At 52.7% G+C, this 21,940-nt stretch overlaps 2 protein-coding genes across 2 annotated transcripts in view; one reads left to right on the top strand and one right to left on the bottom strand.

Annotated features, from left to right (window-relative positions):
- The window catches only part of LOC143693004 (uncharacterized), a 680,702-nt gene that overhangs the window by 558,172 nt on the left and 100,590 nt on the right, over nucleotides 1-21,940 (bottom strand). Inside the window, 1 exon segment of the mRNA XM_077173088.1 lies at nucleotides 17,793-18,369. Coding sequence (XP_077029203.1) covers nucleotides 17,793-18,369 — 577 coding nt within the window.
- On the top strand, nucleotides 3,089-3,676 carry LOC143692992 (olfactory receptor 14J1-like). Its single transcript, XM_077173075.1, has one exon. The coding sequence runs from the start codon at nucleotides 3,089-3,091 to the stop codon at nucleotides 3,674-3,676; it is 588 nt and encodes a 195-aa protein (XP_077029190.1).

The raw sequence follows: 21,940 nt of genomic DNA, 5'->3' as shown, positions 1-21,940 counted from the left end.
AAACATCCTTGTCAATTTTGGGATTATTTTAGCACAAGCTAAATTGAGGGAACCTCATGATATATAAGTAATGAGAAAAATCCTTGTTTTGTACTAATGTTATGCTGCAGTGACAATTGAAGAAAATGTTAATCCTGTGAGGGTGGGAAATTAGGTATTTGGAAAATAAGCTATGAAGTGTCAACACAGAATTAAGGTTGATGTTGGCTTTTTAAGACCAGCCCTGTGTGATCCATTGCTTATTTCTTTTTTTCATTGACATCTTAATTGGAAAAATAGATGGTTTCAAAATTATGAACTATTTATGGTGTGTATAAAAGGAGCCATGATCATACTCAGCTGAAACTTCCCAGCAGAAAGCTCTCCTCTTCCCTCATTTTCCTAGAAGATAGTGAAACTTTCACTTACAAAACTCTTTAACTTAAATGGATGTTCTGGAGCCCTGGAAGTTTGGCTCATTTTTAGAGGGTGTCATTACAAGGATGTATTAAAACTTATTAATTTCTACCTTTTAGCAACAGGTCCTTGAAAATCACAAATTACATCATATGTGGCTGGAGCAAAGATGAATATTTTCAAATTAAAAATGCAAAAGTGAATTTTCATATTAGGAACCACAGCAGTCTGCACTCAGGCAACAGTGGGTTTTTAGGGTTTTCAATGACAGGGATTCCCAGTCAGTGGGAGCTGTAGGTAAGTCAGCTTTTCAGAACCCACTGAGAAGATATTCAGGAGATGTCTGTATTCACAACTGGGACCAGATTTTCTGAACCCAGCTCTTGTTTAGGTGTCTGTAGACATTGCTGGGTTTCCTGGAGTTTGGTGTGTTGAGGGTGGTGGGAGCTTCCAGCTGCAGATCATTTCTGGAAATCGACCTTATTTCAGTGTCCCAATATGTTCTACTTGGTTCAAAAACTCTGGCTTCATGCATCACTATATAGATGATACGAGAGATAATAGTTTTTTTAAATGGCCCTCACTTTTCCTGAGAAGTTGTTAAAAACTATATTTTAGAAATAAAGGTAGAATTTGGACCTTCTAGTGCCCTATTTTAACAGTGATAACACACTTTTTACCAAGAGCCAAAATCATTCAGCATAAGGTCCTACACCTGGGAGGGTTGCAAGGCCATGGCTGATGGGCCCCCAGGGCCATTGCTGAGCAAGGCTCCCCAGGGACTCCTTGCAGCAGATCCTTGAGGCCACTGGGATGTGGGCTAGGGGGGGATGCTGAGGGCAGCACAAGGGGCTGACAGTGCCCAGCCTGGCTGGGGCTGGGCCAGGAGGCCCCAGGGCCTCAGGACAAGGTGTCTCCTCCCAGCCCTTGCTGGCACAGACCCTGCTGTGCCCCAGGGCACCAAGACTTGGCTTCTCTTTGTCCCCACCTGTCATCACTGCCTGCAGTTCTCTGCTCTGCCTGGGGGCTGGGGACACTTGCTCAGTCGTTTCCCTCTCTGGGACCCATTAAAGGTCCAAGAAAGTTTGGAGTTGGATTCTGCCTTGGAGTTCTGGAGAGGTTTCTTCAGCTGCCTCTCAGGGACTGATGTTCAGGGCCTGAGCACAAAGCCCCAGAGGCTCATTAAAGTCCTTGTGCTGTTTCTGTGCTGCTGAGCTGGGCTGGGCTCCTGGCCCAGAGGCAGCTCCTGCTCACCAAGAAGAGCTTCAAAAGCACATTTCTCTTGAGGAGCAGCTCTTGTGCCAGCCCAGCAGGGCTGGGGCACTGCCTGCAGCCAGCCCGGGCACAGCACAGAGGCACAGAGAGCTTCAATCAGTCAGGGCTGGGAAGGGGCTGAGAAGTGCCTGGGGCACAATCACTGCCAGCCCTTGGCACAGGAACCTCTGACTGCAGGACAGTGCAGCTGCAGCTCCTGGAGCCATCTCCTGCAGCTGGAACATGCCAATGCCTGCAGAGCCTGTGAGTACATTCTCTGCTTGTCTCTTGTGCAGAGCAGCCAGGGGTGCCCAGGGCTGTCCTGCAGAGCAGGGTCCTGCAGCCCAGGGCGCTGTGCTGGGGCAGGGACTCTGCTGCCTGCCAGGGACAGCTCTCAGCCAGCCCTGGCAGCTGCTGCCAGCACTGGGGGACAAGATCTGGGTGGCAGGAGACAGCTGGTGAGGCTTGGGAGTGTTCTCCTTGTGTGGGGAGGATGCTGCATTGTTCAGGACTGCTCCCAGCATGGCATTTAACTGCAGCACATTTCCAAGTAGATTATACAGGGGAAACAGCAAGGCAGGGGATGCATAAGAGGGAAAATCCTGCTTTTTAAATGTACTGCTCTTCGTTGCTGGGATGAGAATCGGCATATATATTTTCATCTCTCAGTTCAGGGAGAAAAAAATAAAGACATTTTCTCTGACATCTTAATAAACCAGGCAGTGACAGAAATCAGCACAGGGCCCCTCACACGCAGCATCAGTGTTACTTTTCCAGCCTCCTCAGGGTTGCTCTGACGTTGCCATCAGAGCCTGCAGAGCCAGAGCTGCCCCTGGGCAGTGCCTGAGCTGGGAGGGCTCTGCAGGGCAGAGCTGAGCCCCCAGGGCTGGGCTGGGCTCGGGCATCACTGGCAGGGCCCAGCCCTGGGCACAGGGAAGCAGCTGCTGGCAGGGACAGCTCCAGGCAGCAGAGCCCTGGGCAGGCAGTGGGGGGAAAGTGCCCCCAGCCTGTGCTGGGATATTTCAAGTCCTCTCCAAACCCAACTATTCCATGATTACTTTTCTTACAGATCCCCATGCCAAGGCACCAGCAAATGTCCAACAGCAGCTGCATCAGGCACTTCCTCCTGCTGGCATTGGCAGACACGCGGCAGCTGCAGCTCCTGCACTTCTGCCTCTTGCTGGGCATCTCCCTGGCTGCCCTCCTGGGCAACGGCCTCATCATCAGCGCCGTAGCCTGCGGCCACCACCTGCACACGCCCATGTTCTTCTTCCTGCTCAACCTGGCCCTCACTGACCTGGGCTCCATCTGCACCACTGTCCCCAAAGCCATGCACAATTCCCTCTGGGACACCAGCAACATCTCCTACACTGGGTGTGCTGCACAGCTCTTTTTCTTTCTGTTCTTCATCTCAGCAGAGTTTTTCCTCCTGACCATCATGTGCTACGACCGCTACGTGTCCATCTGCAAACCCCTGCACTACGGGACCCTCCTGGGCAGCAGAGCTTGTGTCCACGTGGCAGCAGCTGCCTGGGCCAGTGCCTTTCTCTATTCACTGCTGCACACGGCCAATACATTTTCTCTGCCCCTGTGCCATGGCAATGCCCTGGGCCAGTTTTTCTGTGAAATCCCACAGATCCTCAAGCTCTCCTGCTCACACTCCTACCTCAGGGAACTTGGGCTAGTTGCAGTTAGTGCCTGCTTGCTATTTGGCTGTTTTGTGTTCATGGTTTTCTCCTATGTGCAGATGTTCAGAGTCGTGCTGAGGATCCCCTCTGAGCAGGGACGGCACAAAGCCTTTTCCACCTGCCTCCCTCACCTGGCCGTGGTCTCCCTGTTCCTCAGCAGTGCCATATTTGCTCACCTGAAACTGCCATCCATCTCATCCCCATCCCTGGATCTGGCAGTGTCAGTTCTGTACTCTGTGGTGCCTCCAGCCCTGAACCCCCTCATCTACAGCCTGAGGAACCAGGAGCTCAAGGCTGCAGTGAGGAGACTGATGACTGGATGCTTTCAGAAACATTAAACTGCTGGAAAATTTCTGCAAATTACTTGTAATAAAACTAGTTTTTGATACTTCTTGTTGGTTTCATTTTGGAGATTTCTTTCCTTTGTTTTAGTTTTTTCATATTGTCCACAAAGAAATGTCATTCTTTGTGCCATTTCTCATTTTGTTTCTCTCCACCTTCCCTGTGACCACAGACTGTGTCAATGAGGGGCTGTGCTCTTTCTGTATTTAAAGGAAGTAAAGGATCTCCCAGCAAAGTTTTCTGCAGAGATGCCCTTGTGTTCCCTTCTCTGGAGCTGCAGCAGCAATGTCTGTGTGCAGAGCTGGGGGCAGATCAGTGCTGGCACAGCAGCTCTGCTCCTGCTGGCCACACCATTCCTGAGCCAGGCCAGGAGCCATTGGCCTTCTTGGCCACCTGGGCACACTGCTGCCTCATGTCCAGCCTGCTGTCCATCAGTCCCTGCAGGTCCCTTTCTGCCTGGCTGCTCTCCAGCCACTCTGTCCCCAGCCTGTAGCGCTGCAGGGGTTGTTGTGGCCAAAGTGCAGGGCCCGGCACTGGGACTTGTTAAACCTCACCTTGTTGGATTTGGACCCTGGATCCAGCCTGTCCAGGGCCCTGTGCAGAGCCCTCTGTTGCTCCTACAGGTCAACACTCATACCCGGTGTGGTGTCATATGCAAAGATGTCCTTGGTTCCATGGGGTCCCTCAGTGTCACAATGGCCACTTGGTTACACCAGGCCCTGCACTGTCACACTGGTCTCCTTGGTTCCATGGGGCTTCACAGTGCCACAATGTTCTCGTTGGTGCTGCAGTTTCACAGTGGCCCTTTGGTTCCATGGGCCCCAGGGTGTCACAATGGCCCCATGGTCACATGAGGTCCCACACTGTCACCATGGTCTCTGTGGTTCCACAAGTCCCCTCAGTGTCACAATGGACTCCTTGTCCACAAGGCCACACAGTGTCACAACGTTCTTCCAGATCCCTTGAGGCCCCATCGTGTCACAGTGGCCCCTTGGTTACACAGGATCCTGCAGTGTCACAGTGTCCCCTTGGTGCCATGAGGCCCCGCAGTGTCAGAACGGCCCCTTGGTTCCACTGGGCCCTGCAGTCTCCCAATGGTCTCCTTAGTTTTGCAGTGTCAAAATGGTGAAACCCCTTGGTTACACGAGGCCCTGCAGTGTCACAATGGCCTCTGTGGTTCCACGAGGGCCCAGAGTGTCATGGGGCACTCCCTGGGTGCATTTGGCCCCACAGCACAGCAATGGACCCCTGGTTCTGTGGGGCTGCACAGTGTCACCATGGTCCTCTTAGTTCCATGAGGCCCTGCAGTGTCACAATGGCCCCCAGAGTGTCCCAATCATCAGAGAATGACAGAATCAAATAGGCTGGAGAAGACCTTTGGGATCATCAAGTCCAACCAATGCCCTAATACTGCCTTGTCACCCAGACCATGCCACTAAGTGCCACTGGAGAGGGACAGTGACTCTGCCACCTCTGTCCTGGCCAGCCCATTCCAGTTCCCACTCACCCTTTCTGTGAAGAACTCCTTCCTATTGTCCAGCCTGAGCCTCCCCTGGTGCAGCTTAAGGCTGTGTCTTCTTGTCCTGCCCTCCAGCAGATCCACTCTCACACCCAGCTTGGTGCCATCTGCAATTTGTGAATGCTGCACTCGATCCCCTCACCCAGATCATCAGTGAAGATATTAAACAGGACTGGGCCCAGCACAGATCCCTGGGGACAGCACCAGTGCCTGGACACCAGCTGGGTGCAGCACCATCCCCACCACTCTCTGGGCCCAGCCTCCAGCCAGCTCTTAAATCTCCCAGCCAGGAGGGAACCTGCCCAAGCCGTGGGCTGCAGCTTTTCCAGGGAATGCTGTCAGAGACAGTGTCAAAGGCTCTGCTGGAGTCCAGGCACACAACATCCACAGCCTTTCCCACATCCACAGCTGGGTCACCTGGGCATAAAAGGAGACCAGGTTGGTCAGGCAGGACCTGCCACCCTAAATCCACGCTGGCTGGCTCTGATCCCTGGGCCATCCTGTGGGTGCCCTGTGATGGCACTCAAGGTGATCTGTTCCATAACCTTGCCGGGCACCCAGGTCAGGCTGACAGGCCTGGAGTTCCCCAGCTCCTCCTTCCAGCCCTTCCTGGGGATGGGCTCACACTGGCACCTCCAGTGCTCTGGGCCCTCCCTGCTGAGCCAGGACTGATGGTAAATGATGGAGAGCAGCCTGGGGAGCTCATCCACAGCTCCCTCATCCCCCTGGGATGGATCCCATCTGATCCCATACACCTGTGAGCATCTGAGTGGCTCAGCAGGTCAGCAGCTGCTTCCTCCTGGATTCCAGGGGGCTGTTCTGCTCCCTGTGCCCATCTACCAGCTCAGGAGAACACTTGTCCTGAGGGAAACCTGTCCTAATATTGAAAATTGAGACAAACAAGGTGTTAAGTAGCTCAGCCCTTTCCTTATCTTTAGTTACTCTATTCTCTACTGCATCCAATAAATAGTAGAGGTTCTTCTTCTCCCTACTTTTGCAACAATTTTTTTTTAATAAAAACCTTTTTTTTTACAGAAGACGCCAGGTTAAGTTCTAATTGAGCTTTCACATCTCAACTTTTCTTTCTGAATAACCCATTAAAATCCTTAAATGCTTCCTGAGTTGCCAGTCCTTTTATCCCCGGAGTTCCCACTAAAGCTCCATGGGCAGCCAGGCCAGTCATTGTCCTTACCAGCTCATCTTTTATCACACTGGGACAGGCTGCTCCTTCCCCCTTAAATTACCTTCTTGAAATGTGTGTCCTTCCTGGACCCCTTTGTTTTTAAGGGGTGTTTCCCTTAAAAAATCAGTACCCAATTTGGCACTCCCCAGATCTGCATCCTAAACAGGCCAAAGTCTGCCCTTCCTAATTCCAGTGTGGAAGTTTTGTTGCTGCCCCTCCTTCTTTCACAGAACATGGAAAACTTGATTATTTCATGGTCACTGTGCCCCAGGCAGCCTCTGAGCCCCACATCTGCCCCCAGCCCTTCTCTGTTTGTGAACAGCAGCAGACAGAGCTTTCCTTGGCAGTGGGAGTGTTACCAAAGATTCAGTGAAACAGAAAACTCCTTAACCCCAGTGTAGCATTAAGAAGCAGCATTCTTTATTCAGCTGGATGCACGGGGGAGAGCTCCTCCCAAAGCCCTGCAGGCTGAGTACAGGAAAGTTTCTGTTTATATTCTGTATTTTGCTCACATATTCATTGATTGTCCTGGACTAAACATACATATGATAATCATTTCCCCAAAATCATTAACATATTGCCCCTCCCTTGTACCCATGCGTTCTTCTGTCCTGGGGGTCTCTCTGGTGGTCCCTGGTGGTCGTGGACCCCAATGTTCCAGTGGGCCTGGCTGAGCTGGCAGGACCCTGAGGCTGCTGAACTTCCAGTTCCCCTTCTCACACAATGGGCCTTGTGTGGTTGCCACAGGCCTGGGGATGTGGAGAACAAGCTCCAGGTGTCAGCTCACCTGGTGTAGGCAATTGATCATCTGGTAACATGAGGTCACAGAGTGGGATATGACATCACAGAGTGGGTCATGTGAGGTCATTGAGCAGCTGTGACATCATAGACTGCCTCTGTGACATCACAGAGCCAGTTGTGACATCACAGGGCAGAGGTCTAACATCCCAGAGAAGACTAAGACATCACTGAGTTGGCTGTGACATCAGAGACTGCCTGTGTTACATTAGAGAAGGGGCTGTGAGCTCACAGAGCAGGCTGTGACATCCCAGAGGGGCTGTGTGACATCCCAGCAGGGCTGTGTCAGGTCACTGGGTTGGTCACTCGGCCCCAGCTCCCCCTCACAGTTTCTCCCAACAAGTCCAATGCTGTCCATGCCCAGCGGGGTCCCTGTCCCCCGGGATCCCCCCGGCCCACCTGTAGCCACAGCCTCCACCAAAGGATGTTCCACAGGATCCACCCCAGAGCCTGACATGGGGACAAGGGGCCAGGGCTGTGTGACCAGGACATCAAGGACGGGGATTATCCAGGTCACTGTGGCCTGGGTTGGGTTGCCCAGGGCAGGAAAGATGTCTGGCAGCTGGAGCAGGGTCTGGGAAGGGCCTCCAAGGTGGGGCTGGAGCCCTTGGGCTGTGAGCAGAGGCTGAGGGAGCTGGGCTTGTCCAGCCCAGAGCAGGGGAGGCTGAGGGGCTCCTCATCCCAGCCTGGCAGTGCCAGCGAGGAAGGGATGGAGAACACAGAGCCAGGCTCTTCACTGGGGGCCTGGTGGGAGACAAAAGCCAATGGGTGGAAGGGGAAAGAGGGGAGATCAGCCAGGACAAGAGGAGATGAAATGAGTCAGGCTGGTTTCAGCATTTCCTCAGCACCAAGAGCAGCCTGAGCTCCCTTCTGCATCCACCACTGACAGCTTTGCAAATCAGGAATTGCTGGAGCTGTTTTGCCTCCACTCCAGGATGAGCATCCTGATACAAGAACTTAATTGTTTTTATATCTATCACAGAACCATTCTTGTCTAAAATTCCTTTCAGTATGGAAATCCCTTGTGAATGGTGCACTCATCAGGCACTGCTGGGACGTTGCACATGGCTCAGGGAAGAGTGAGATTGTTATTAAATTGTGTCCTGTTCAACCATGGTCTGTTGGCCATGAAGAGAAACTTTCTGTGCCTCTGAGTCTCACCAGTTCCTGACCCCCAAAGGACACAAACATGATGAGTTGTGGTTCCCACTCCAGTGGTGGCACTTGGACCTCCCTCCATAGCCAGAGCAGAGCTCCCTTGTCCCAGAGAGTCCCTGGCACTGGAAGGATGAAGGAACCAGGACCGGCTGTGGGGATCAGGGGCAGAGCCAGGGAGAAGAATGACTTTTGCATTTGATGGAGCTGTGCCTTCCCTTGGCTTTCTTGGCTGACAAGAAATGAACATCCCTCTGTGTCTCGGGCAGCTCCTTCTCCAAGGAAAGCAGGTGGGAGTTGGAGCCAGGGAGCTGAAAGCTGCAGGTGCAGCCTGGGCTGGAGGGAGCTCAGATTTGCACAAGGCTGCTCTGAGTGCCAGGGCTTGGATGGGGGAAATGGTGGGCTGGGGGTAGGGACAGAGTCTGATGGATTGTCAGCCATGAAGGGTCTTGATTTTCATATCTATTCAAACTGCATGAGGAGGTACTTGGATTCAGTGTCCATTGGAGATTGCACATATCAATGAATTAACAGGAAAACAAAACTAACAGGACCTAAAAAATCTTTTCTCGCTGTCTTTTTAAATATCATGTATTCAGTTTGAATACACTACTGAAATCTACTTAACCACAAAGGATTTGTAAATTAAAATCAAATGATTCCCAGAGACTTGGCATGTTAAGGTGTTCTGAATGTTAATGAGCCCTGGGACACTGAATTCCTGCACTGAAGAGCTGAAGGCTGAACAAGCCTCTGGAGCAGTGAAATTCAGCAGCAGCCTCCAAGTTGCTGAGGATGTCAGCAGCCCCCAGTGAGGCCATCCCTGCCCAGAGACCGTGGGGGAATGGGCAGACAAGGAGAGCGTCCCTGGGGCTGGGGCAGCACAACTCAGAGGCACCAGCGGCTCCAGCTGGGCAATGGAGTGTGGAATGTGGCTGGGAAAGCCCTGCCTGGGCTGGGCCAAGCAGGACACACAAGCCCTGACCCCCATCCACTAAAAAACTCTCTCAAGGAGACATTTAAAAGGTATTACAATTGTTTGTGCCCTGTGAGTTTGATGCACTGGAGAAATACCAGCAAGAGATTCCCAGGAGCTCAAAACAACAAAACCGCCTTTACTGGCAACTTTAGAAAATCAGAGAAACTTTAGCAAAAGGTTTAAAATTATATTTAATCAACAAAAACCACTTTTCAAAGCATTAATTTGCCCAATCAATGTCACAACTCTAAGCCTGTTCAATTTAAAGTTAATCAAAATTTGCATGACGACAGAAATAGAAGACACAGAGAGAGCGAAAGACAGAAAAGATACAGAGAAGCACACACACAAGTACCAACTCCTGGATTCCAGTGGTGTTCAGATGGAAATTCCAAGAGGAGGGAGGGTCAAGATGTGTGCTTGCCTCGTGGTCAGCCCCTGAAATACCCCTTGGTCTCCCTGGGCCCTTCCCCCAGGTGGGACTTGGGCGCATTTGGTCCCTCAGGAGCTGGGCTGGGGCTGCAGAGGTGGCTGTGGAGCATTGCCTGTGCTGTGCCAGGGACTGGCAGCCACTGCTGGGCTGGGATAGAGGCTCTGGGGGATTGGGGTTCCAGGGCAGGGCAAGGCTGGACCTTCCTCCCCCAAACACAAAATCCTTTGAGCCACAATCTCCTTCAGTCTGTCACAACAGGCAGTGTTGGCCGTGAAATCCCAATTCTGGCCATGGGCACCGGGCCAAGAAGGGCAGTTCTTTTCCATAGGAAGGAAAGCACAGAGCTCCAGTGTTTGGAAGGCAGGTGAGAGCCTCACTAGGCCAAGGCCATCCAGACTTGTCAGAAATGACATATTTTGTCTGGGAGCTATCTTTAGATGTAGGGAATTTTGGAGGTGGAAGTCCAATCTCGGCCATGGGCACCTGGAGAAGCAGGACAGTTCTTTCCCATGGGAAGGAAAGCTCAGAACCATCCCCAGTGTTTTGGGGACAGATGGGAGGTGACCATTGTGAAACCAATGCAAGACAGACTTGTCCTGGCAATATTCCTGTGGGAACAATCCCTGGATAGAAGGAAATTCGGAGGTGAAATCCCAGTTCTGGCCATGGGTGCCTGGAGGAGAAGGAGAGTTCTTTTCCATTGGGAAGGAAAGCACAGAGCCCCAGTGTTTCAATAGCAGATAAGAAGAGACCCTCAACATTCCAGGGTCATTTGGATCAGTCAGGCAGTCAACAGGAGGCCAGACCAGCCAGACTTGTTCCATGTTCCCTTGCTTCTATGAGGTCCTGCAGTATCCCCATGGTCCCCTTGGTTCCATGGGGCCCCGCAGTGTCCCAGTGGTGCTTTGATTCCATGGGGTCCAGCAGTGTCACAATGGACCCTTGGTTCCATGGGGTCCCACAGTGTCACAATGGCTCCTAGGTTCCAGAAAGCCCTGCAGTGTCACAGTGGTCCCAAGGATTCCATGAGGCCTTGCAGTGTCACAATGGTCTCCGTGCTTCCACCGGCCCCAAAATGTCACGGGACTCCTCTGTTCCATAAGCCCTGCAATGTCACAATGGACCTTTGGACCCTGGGGGTTTGCAGTGTCACAATGGTCTCCTTTGGCTCCACAAGGTCACAATGGTCCACTGATGACACAAGGCCCTGCAATGTCACCCTGGAGCTTTGGTTCCATGCAGCCCTGCAGTGTCACAAAGGCCTCTTGGTTTCACCAGGCCCCACAGTATCACAATGGTCCTCTTGGTTGTGTGGGGACCCCCAGGGTCACAATGGTCTCCCTGTTTCCATGAGGCCTGACAGTGTCACAATGCTTTGCCTATTCCATTAACCGACATAGCACCACAATGGTCTCTGTGATTCCATGGTGCCCCTCAGTGTCACAACGGTCTCCTTGGTGCCATGAGGCTGTGTAGTGTCCTAATGGTCTCCCCATGCTTCCATGAGGCCCCGTGGTGTCACAGTGGACCCTTGGCACCATTGTGAGACCATGTGGTCTTGCAGTGTCACAATGCCCCCGTAGTTCCATGACACCCCAAAGTGTCACAATGGTCTCCACGGTTCCATGAGGCCCCGTGGTGTCACAATGGACCCTTGGTTTGATGGGGCCTCTCAGTGACACAACGATCCCTTGATGTCACAGGGCCCCACAGTGTCACAATGGTCCCTTGGTTCCATGGGCCCTGTGCTGCTGCATTCCCGGCTCCCCTTCTCAGGCCGCCCTGCCAGCTGAGAAATGCTCCTTGGGCCTCGGCCTTGGCCAACAGCCCCTGGGCTCAGCTCCTCTGCAGCTCATCACAAACACTGTCTGCTCCAGGCACTGCTGCTGCCCACCCAGCTCCTGCTTTCTGGAGGAGCAGCCCTGGGAGCTCTTTCTGTTCCCTCCATGGCACAACATCCCTGTTCTCACCCTGCCAAAGAAAGCTGTTGGTGCCAAGTGTGGCCAGGATGACTTAACCTTACCTACATTGCCTGTAGGTAAGGTTAAGTCACAAGGTCTAAGTGAAGCTAAACACTGCTAAGAGTTGTTGTTTTCCTAAGTTGTTATGTGTAATATAAGTTATAAGCTATGTTAAATACTGTTAAATGTTAATCCTCTGTTAAATTGCAAAGTCATAGGTTATAAATCAGATTAAATCCTGCTAAATGCTGTTTTTTGCTAAATTGTGAGATTGAAGGTATCAGTTAAGGTTAAAGTTAAGTCCTGTTAAGTTTGAGCTCTGTTAAGCTTTTGGGCCGTATTCCTTTCATCCTTGCCCTCACTGTCCTTGTGTCACACACACACACACAGGGACAATTCTCAGTTCATTTCTGGGTTGATTGCCTGGACTCTGTTTGGTTTTGTTGTTGCTTTGTTTCCTTGGTGTGCCTGAAGTGTCCAGTCAGGAGCACAGTGACTCTTGCCAAGGAACTTTGTGCTGCTGTTGCTTAATATTAAATCTGGTTTTTGCTGATCCCTTGCTGGGGATGTTTTCAGCGCTCTCAAGGCCACATTGGTACCAGGGTGAAGGAGCCCTGGCCCAGGCTCTGGCCCTAGGGTGTTGTTGTTCTATTTCTCTAGAGGCTCATAATGATATTATCAGACTTCTAAAGTCCATACTTCTTTGGTGTATTCTCATGGCTGCAGATGTGCCCTGCAGAGACTTTCTTCTGCATGGAATTCTCTCTAAAGTCAGGACTCCTTCAAAGCTCTCCCTGACCAGCTAGCCTGCCCCCTTTTATCTCAGTTATCTTCATTAGTCACAGCTGCAGCCTAATTAAGGACATCGCAGCTGCAGCTTATCAAAGGCAACCGAGACCTCCGGGGCAAAGCCTCTATACAGATATTTAAATACATTTCCTCTACTATACTGGGGGACACGGGGACGCTGCCGGGGGGTCCCTGTCCCCCTGTGCCACCCCCAGGGCCCCGGCCCCCCGTCCCCGTGTCAGGCTCTGGGGTCGATCTCGTGGAACATCCTCTGGGGGAGGCTGCGGCGCCGGGGGCGGGGGGACCCGGGGGGACAGGGGACCCCGCTGTGCATGAGCAGGGTTGGACTGCTCTGGGGGGAACTGTGAGGGGGGCTGGGGCAGAGTGACCTCCCCAGGGACCTCACACAGCCCCCGTGAATGTCACACAGCCCCCGTGATGTCACACAGCCCCTGTGATGTCACAGCCCACACTGGGATGTCATGAAGTCCCCTTATGATGTCTCAAAGCTCCCTGTGATGTCACATAGCCACCTTCAATGTCACACAGCCTCCTGTGATGTCACAGCCCATGCTGGGATGACACAAATCCCCCTTGTGATGTCACAGAGCCAATGCTGGGTTATACTCTGTGATGTCATAGAGCTGTGATGTGATTGAGACAGAACAATCTGTGACATCACAAAGTCACCCTGTGATGTCTCTGTCTCTTCTGTGATGTCACAGCCTGTTCTGTGATTTTACTCAGACACCCAGTGATGTCACAATCCCCTCTCTGATGTCACAGAGCCACCCTCCATGATGGCAGAGTCTGCTCTATGGCCTTATACCCTACTCTATGATGCCACAGCAACCTCTGTGATTTCACAACCCCCTCAGTGATGTCACACGAGCCTCTCTGTGGTGTCATACTGCCACTCTGTAATGTCACAGCAAAAACTTTGACCTCACAGCCGGCTCCATGATGTCATAAAGCCATGCCATGATGTCACAACCTGTTCTGTGATGTCACACAGTCCCTTCTATGACACTGTAGCTGCTTGATGACCTCAAACCACAAGCTCTGTGATGTCATAGCCCAATCTGTGACCTCACACAGCCCACTCTGTGCTGTCACACAGCCCCTTGCTGGCATCCCAGCTGCTCTGTGCCTCTATGACACAGCCACAGAGGAGCTGCTGTGACACAGCCCCCTCTGGGACATGCCACAGCCCCTGCCAGTGCTGAGCCCCTGGGAGCTCAGTCTGTGCCCTGCTGGTGTCCCTGAGGGGCCCTGGCAGTGCCCCAGCCCTGCTGGGCTGTGCACAGGAGCTGCTCCTGGCCAGAGCTGTCTCTCTGCAGCTCTGCTGCCCTTGCCAGGAGCTGCCTCTGGGCCAGGAGCCCAGCCCAGCTCAGCAGCCCAGCACAGCACCAGGATTTGAATAACCCTCTGGGGCTTTGGTGCTTTTTGCATCAGACTCATCAGTGCCTCAGAGTGGGCTCAAAAACTGCTCAATGATTCAAAGTCAGATTGAAACATGGCAGTTTCTTGTACTTTAAAGAATCTCCTCATGAGGAATATGACTGACAAAATGTCCCCAGTTCCAGGTAGAGCAGAACCCTGGAAGGACTGATGACAGCTGGAGACAAGCAAGGGAAACGTGTCTCTGGTGCTGGGCAAAGCTGGATGTGTTTCAGGAATGCAAAGGGCCAAGGCCTGAGCCCCAGCCCCTGGCCAGGCAGATCCTGTCCCTCCCTCATTGCTCAGGGCTCTTGCTGGGGCACTGGGATGTGGGGATGTGCAATGCCAAGGACAGGAGCATGGGGCGGCCCCTGCCAGGCTGCTGAGAAGGGACAAGGAGGCAATGAGGCCCCAGGCCTGCAAGGGTCACTTGTCCCCTGCTGGCCTCAGGCCCAGGGCCAGCAGCTATGGCCAAAGTGCTGCAGGAGTTGGCTCTGGCAGGGCTGTCTTGCAGTTGCTGCCCATGCCTGTGTCCTGTGCAGCTCAGGCTGTCCTACGGTGTCCCTGCCCTGCGCCTCTGTCCCTGCAGGCTGTGGGCATCCCCCGGCTGCCCCACCTGGCTGGGCCCTTCCTTTGCTGACAGCTCTGCCTCCTGCCTGCCTCTGCCTGCCCACACAAAGCCTTGGACTGCTCCAGGCTCCTCAGGCTCCTGCTGGGGGACGTGTTGCACCACAGCCCTGCCCTGCCAAGGAAATTCCTTTCTGCTGCTGCCCAGTCTGGATCTTCCCAGCTGCCCTTGTTGCCATTATTTCCTTCTCATGCTTATATCCTCTAGGAAGAAAAGCTCCAGCCTCTCTGAAACCACCCTTCAGCCCCTGCAAGGCTACTCCTGTTCTGTCCTCAGTCTCCACCCCACTGAGCCCAGAACCTGCAGCCTCTACCTGTGGGTTATGTGATAAGGCCTCAAAACCCCATCTTGGAAGATGTTTGGGTCCTCTCCAAAGTCTGTGAAAATGGAAAAATAGTGATCAAAGGTATTTTCTCCCAAATCTTGCAGTGGCAGAACAAGGGTCCATATGTCTAAAGTGAATGAGGCTGGATTTCCATTTGTTAGAAGGAGAAAATATTTTACAATGATGAGAGTGGAACAAAACTGCAACTGTTTTTGCAGAGAGGGTGATGCACCATGTCAGGAATTGTCCAGGAGCAGGAGCTTTGTGCAAGCTGACCCAGTGAAACCCCCTGCCCTTCCCAAGGATGGAATTCCTGTAGTGTGGGTTCTCTGCTGTGCTGGGTGCCCTCACAAGGCTTCTGGCCAGAATGTCTGCTGAGGGCAGCCAGGCTGCTGCAGGGGCAGTGACCTCACAGCCATCACCATGGCAGCCCTGTCCCCTGGGCCTGGCTGTGCCCTTTGCTCTGCCCCTGCCTTGTCTCTGCTGGCATGAAGAGTTTTGTCATTGATATCTTGTCCCCAAGGTGCTGGGGCCAATGGCTTCCCAGTCAGGCTCCTGGAGCACAAGTGGCTTTTCAGAGGCCAGCCAGAAAGGAGCCCTGAGGCAGCAGCTCTGCAGTGGTGGCCACCAGGCCGGGCTGCCAAGGGAGGCTTCTGGCCATGGCCTGCAAGCAGCTGCTGCTGCCAAGGTGCCTTTGGTGCCTCAGGCTCTCCCTGGCACAGCTCCCAGCACGGCACTCTGCCCTTGTGCCCGAGGCCTTCCCTGTGCTGGGGCTGGCCTGGGGCTTTTCCTGCAGCGGGACCTGCCCTGCTGATGGCACAGGAAAGGCAGCTCCTGCTGGAGCAGGAGGCTCTACCTGCAATGGGCTCCAACAACTCCAGCAAGGCCCTGTTAACTTCAAAATTGCTTCCTAGAGCAGAAGATTCTAATGGTTAGAGCTCCTTTGCTGTGGAGGAAAGAACTCTGATCAAGATCTTTCTCTCTAATCATGATCACAATCAATCCGAGCCCTATTTCTAGAAATCTGTCTGGTATTCAATCATGAACCCATGGGACAAATTGCATTGAAGTTCAATTCCCCCTGTCCAATGTCGTGTACCTTTGACAAAGTCTGGGGCTAGCATTGGATCCAGCCATTCCCAGTCTCCTTTCTGAGAAGGAATTTGAGAAGTTAAGGGGTCCTGCAGGGGTTTTGGGGTTCTGTGGTGGCTCCTGGGTGTCATTTCTCCATCTCACGTCTCAGCAGGAGTTTCTCCAATAAAGAAACAAAGCTTTTGCCTGAAGCTCCCACTGTGCCCATGACAGGAACCCCTGTGAATGTCTGGGCCATCCCGGCTCTTTGGCAGCCTGGGGACTCCTGGGATGTCACCGTGGAGCCCCCGTGAGTGCCTGTGACAGATCAGTGCCTTTGCAGCCCAAGGTGCCCTGGGATGTCACCATGGAATGGCTGTGACTGCCTCTGACCACAGGGCACTTTACCATCCCAGAAAGCCCTGGGAGGTCTCCATGGAGCCCCTGTCTCTGTGTGTGACATTCCAGCTCATGAAGAGGCTGGAGACTCTTGGAATGTCCCCATGGAACCCATCTGAGTGCCTGTGGCAACTCAGATCCTTAGCAGGCAACCATCACCAGAATCCATTGCTATGGTCAGTTTCCATGGCAACCATCACCAGTCCCCTGTTGCTATGGTCAGTTTCCATGGCAACCATCACCAGCCTCCCTGTTGCTATGGTCAGTTTCCATGGCAACCATCACCAGCCCCCTGTTGCTATGCTCAGTCCCCGGGCAGCTCCATGGAGACCCCATGCCAGGGGTGGTTCCCCTTGACACCAGCTCAGGCCTGCAGCCAGAGTTCTGTTGCCATGGAAACCATTTCCAGCCCCATCCCCAGGCTCATGGGATCTCAGAGACACAGAATTGGCGGAGCTGGGAGGGACCCATCAGGATCCTCCAGTCCAACTGCTGGCCCTGCACAGGACACCCCAACAATGCCAGCCTGGGCCTGGCATCGCTGGCCAAACGCTGCTGCAGCTCAGAGAGCCCTGGAGCTGGGACCCTTCCCCTGGGGAGCCTGGCCAGGGCCCCAGCAGCCTCGGGGCAAAAACCTTTTCCTGACATCCAACCTGAGCCTGCCCCGACTCAGCTGCAGCCGTTCCCTCCACTCCTGTCCCTGGGCACCAGAGGGAAGAGGTTCCCACAGCCCCAGCCAGGGACCCGCTCCCAAGGCTGCTGCCATGGCCACCAGGGCTGGCACCAGCTGGGATGCTCGGTCTCCATGGGCAGGGCTTCAGGAATGGGATTCCCCAATTTCCTGCTCCCGCTAAAACCGCGCTGCCCTCGCTGCCCTCCCACCTCCCATGGGAAGCACAAAAGGCAAAGATCCCAGGCTGGGATAAGAACAATTTATTGGGAACAGCAACGAGATAAGGAACAAACAGGAACAACAACAACATGGATAACAGAAGGGATAAGAAAAACTTTTTGCAGGGAAAACTACAACACCACTGACTGTCTTCTCCCAGCCATGTGTTTCCCCCTGCCTGGAAAGGACACCCTTCTCCTCACAGCAGACAGAGAGAGTCTCTTTCCTGCCCCTTGAAATGACCTGAAGTAGGAGTGAATGTAATGACACAGCCATGGCCAGACCCTCATAACCTTGGACCCACATCATGTCATTGGCAGGGGCAGGAAAAGGGACAGGTGTCTTCCCAGCATGGATCATAGGGAATGTAGATAACCAGGGCTCTTTCCAACGTGGGACCTCCAATGGGGGATGAAGCTGGAGCAGTGCACAAAGCTCTTCCTGCAGTTGGGGCATTCGCAGGGCTTCCCTCACTGGTGCTTCCGTTGGTGTCTGGATAAGTGAGAGTTACGGCTGAAGCTCATCCCACATTCCCCACACTCATAGGGTTTCTTCCCAGTGTGGATGTACCGGTGGGTGATGAGGTGGGAGTTTTGCTTGAAGCCCTTCCCGCAGTCGGGGCAGCGGAAGGGCCTCTCCTCAGTGTGAATCCGCTCGTGCACAAGGAGCTGGGAGCTGGTCCGAAACCTCTTCCCACACTTGGGACACTCATAGGGCCTCTCCCCAGTGTGGATGCGCTGATGGCTGATGAGGTGGGAGTTGTGCTTGAAGCCCTTCCCGCACTCAGGGCAGCGGAAGGGCCTCTCCTCTGTGTGAATCCGCTGGTGCAGCAGAAGATTGGAGCTGGTCTGTCACCTCTTCTGACACTCAGGACACTCATAGGGCCTCTCCCCAGTGTGGATCATCTGGTGGACACTCAGGTCAGAGCTGCAGCTGAAGCCCTTCCCACACTCCCCACACTCGTAGGCCCATTCCCCAGTGTGGATCATCTGGTGGCGGATCAGGGTGTTGCTCTGCCTGAAGCTCTTCCCACACTCCAAGCACTTGTAGGGCTTCTCCCCATCGTGAAGCTGCTCATGGGCCACCAGCTCTGAGCCCTGGCTGAAGCTCTGTCCACCTTCCTGGCTCAGGGTGGGTCTTTCCTCCTCAGAGCACCCTGGGCTGAGTTTGGTGTCCCTCCTCCTGAGGGACCTCTGGGACTTTTCCTCCCCATTGGATTCCTGCACAGTAGAGCTGCTCAAAATGGCCTCTTCCATGAGGTTCTGCTGCAGGGATTTGTCCTCCCTGGTCTCCATCCTCAGCTTCTTCCCTGGGGGAGGAAGGACAAGGAGATGATGGGATTGGCCTCCGTGCCAGAGGGAAGGGGAAGGAGATCCCCCCAGTGCATCCCCGGCAGGACGGGGTTGGCAGCAGGGTTGTCCTGCAGCCAGGGGCTGTGCTGGGCTGGGAGATGGAGCAGGAGAGAGGAGGAAAGGGGCACTGACTTCCTCCTCACCTGTCCGGGTGTCCTGGGACATGGTCTCAGTTTGAACAGACAGGTGTCTGCTAAGGAAGGCAAGAGCCTCCCTTGAAATGGAAAATGGAAACCCCCTCCCTCCAAATTACTAGAATTTTGAAATTAAGGGTATTTCAGGCAAAAGTATGGGAATAGGAATAACAGTTATTGAACTAGGAAAATTTTAAAAATACAAATGCCGTTTTACAAAAATACCCCACTCACCAGATCAGAATACGACGTGACACCCTGCGGGTCAGGCTGCTGGTAGCAGTCCTATGAAATGGTGGCTGCAGAGCTCCTGCAGTGACAGATGTGGTTCTGTTAGGATCCTGTAGAAGGGTGGAGTTTTCCTCTGAAGGTCCAGTGGTGGTGGTGTTGGGCCTGGTCTTCCTCTGGGAATCCTGTGGAGAAGAAAGCTGCTTCTCTGAGAATCCAGTGGGAAGAGGCTGATGTGGTGTCCCAAGGATGCGGTTATATCCAGGAACGAATGCTTGGCTCCTCCCCCTGGGCGGAGCATCTCACAATGGGATGATGTGGTTTTTATCAGTCATGCAGTGACACTCAATGGCCCATTAAGAGAAGATATTTCCCAGAGGATGGATTGGTTGTGGAAGAGATAAAGAAAACTGCCCAATTAACAGAAGATAAATGCTCCAGTTCTAACAGATGGGTGATGATCCCACAGCCTGTGAATTCAGGGAGTGCTCAACATCATGGTTCCTTCTCCTTTCCCTGATCCTCCTTTGTCCCTCCTCTTCCTCCCACTCCTCATCTTCCCTCCCTCCTCCTCCTTTTCCTTCCTAAGCCAACCTCATTCTCTTACTTCCCTCCCTTCTTGCTCTCCTTCTTCATCCAAACTGGGCCTTGCTGGGGACCCTGGCTGCAGACTTCCAGCCCTTGGGGTTCCTCCCAGGAGATCCGGAAGGGGTGAATGCAGAGAGGGCTGGGAGATCCCAGGAGTGGCTTCAGTGGGAGGGACTGGGCTGTACTGGGATCATACTGGGATCAAATGGGCAGTGACTGGGATTGCACTGCATTTGTACTCACATCATACCAGGATCATACTGGAACTGAGTAGGAGCCTGCCGGGTGCAATTGTGACCCTGTTGGAGGCAAATGGGATATACTGGGAGCAAGTGGGATCATGCTCTGGGTGAGCAGGAGCAGCTGTGAGCAACTGGGATCATGCCAGGAGCATGTGGGGGAACTGGGAGTGACTGGGTGCATGCTGGGGGTCATTGGAAACAACTGGGCTTCTACTGGGATCATGCTGGGATTGGCTGGGAATATGCTGGAAGGAACTGGGATACACTGGGAAAGACTGGGAAACACTGGAACAAAAGTCAGGGTGAAAGGGAGCAACTGGAACCATATGGGGCACAAGTGGTTCCTACAGGCAGCAACTGGGACCACACCGGGGTCATCACTGGATCATACTGGGACTGACTGGATTAACCCTGGCAGTGTCTGAGAGTGACTGGGAACACACCATGCACATCCTCCCTGGACTGGGGGTGACTGGGAGCAACTGGGAGCACACTGGGAGCAAATGGCATCATACTGGGACTGACTGGGTTGATCTAGCTGGAGGCAACCGGGACCATCCTGGGAGTGCTTGAAAGTAACTGGGATTATTCTGGGACCATACTGGGAGTGCTGCCATGTGACAAGGATCATACTAATACATAAAATTTCAATAGTCAATGTGAATTTTATTTCTATATCTTTGATTTTAAAGAAGGCGAGCAAGCAGCGCTGGTTGGCCGGGGAGTCACCGCTCCACTCACGGCACACACCACTTACAAATTCAGTAAAGTGTATATATACTGTTTTTAAGCATAAAAAAGCAGTTTCCAGTGTGCTTGTTTAGTAGAAATGAGTAAATATCAATCAGCTGGAATAAGCAATTTCATCATCTTTCCAGGTGGTTGTTGGCTTCCTGTCCTTCTTGTGCTTGTCTGGAGCAAGGCCCCTTCACCTCTGTCTGCTACATGATTTTGTTAAGCTTTTTATTACACATAAGCATTTAGTCGCAGTGCAGTCCCCTTAGCTTCACCACAACTTCCTCTATTTTATTCTAAGCATCAGTCATCTTGCTACCTCATCTCTTTACTTTACCATCCTTCCCCTAGTTCAAAGCTTTATTTGGCTATAGAAAGTTTCATAAGCCTTCTTTGGATCTATCCCAAAGAATGCATCCATTTTCCACACAGCAGATAAAAGCATTTGCTGATTCCATTGCTGATTGACACAAATGACAAAAACATTTTTCACAGTATTGCTCACCAGATTGATGATGTGGGGATCTACCTCCCTTTCCTGTAGGGCATGTAGAACGTGCTGCTGGCTTGCGGTGTCAAAAGCCTTGGCCATGTCCATAAATACAACAGCCAGGGGTTTGTGTTCTCCTTTTGCGGACTGAATTCTAGTTTGCAGGAGTTTCAGGTTTTCGGAGCATTCCACTGCCCTTATAAAGCCTCTTTGCCTTGGGTTGAGGGGGCAAGCCTTGGTCAGTTTGGCTGTTAAAATCCTGGAGAACAGTCTTAGCAAGATGGAACCGATCAGGATGGGTCTCCAGTTGTTAATGTCCTTTAGGTGCCCTGCTTTGGTTGACTTAGGAATCAAAACAGTCCTGCAAGCCCTCCCCATGTCTGGGATTTTTCCTGACATTAACCATAAGCTGAAGATCTCCATGCTCCAGGAGTACTCTGGATCCATCTTCTTGATGTCTCTTAGAGTAATCCTGGCCTGGGAGCCGAGTTTTTGCTCATCTCCTGCACATTTTTCTCAATTTCTTTTGCCATAATTAAGTCTCTGAAAGCACTAATGTTGGCTTTCCCATTAATTTGGTGTTGTTGCCGCTTGAGGCGTGGCATCCCAGGTCGAGGATGGCTCGGTGGCAGCGCCTTTGCCACACGGACCAAGCACGCGCACACACCAATGTGGTGGACGGTAACTGGCGTTTATTAACGGTTAGGCAGGGTCATTTATAACAGGGGTTAATGGTCAACAACACGTGGGGCTAAGTAACAGTAAAGGGGAGGGGTTCTGTCTGCCCGTAACAATGCGAGATCTTGGGGCCAGTCCCTCATCTCCCACAATTTGGAAGTTCCCAAGGCTATCAAATGTTCCAGGTGTTTCCCATCAGGCTTTAAAAACTGAATAAAGTTCGATGGGTGGGATTTCACAG

Source organism: Agelaius phoeniceus, unplaced genomic scaffold (genome assembly GCF_051311805.1).
Source record: "Agelaius phoeniceus isolate bAgePho1 unplaced genomic scaffold, bAgePho1.hap1 Scaffold_113, whole genome shotgun sequence".
Classification (NCBI taxonomy): Eukaryota; Metazoa; Chordata; class Aves; order Passeriformes; family Icteridae; genus Agelaius; species Agelaius phoeniceus.
Note: the sequence above shows the minus strand (reverse complement) of the source record. Positions and strands in the feature narration are given on the sequence as shown.

Excerpts from the sequence above, each read along its gene's own strand:
- LOC143692992 (XM_077173075.1), top strand. The coding sequence starts at position 3,089 with ATGTGCTACGACCGCTACGTGTCCATCTGCAAACCCCTGCACTACGGG.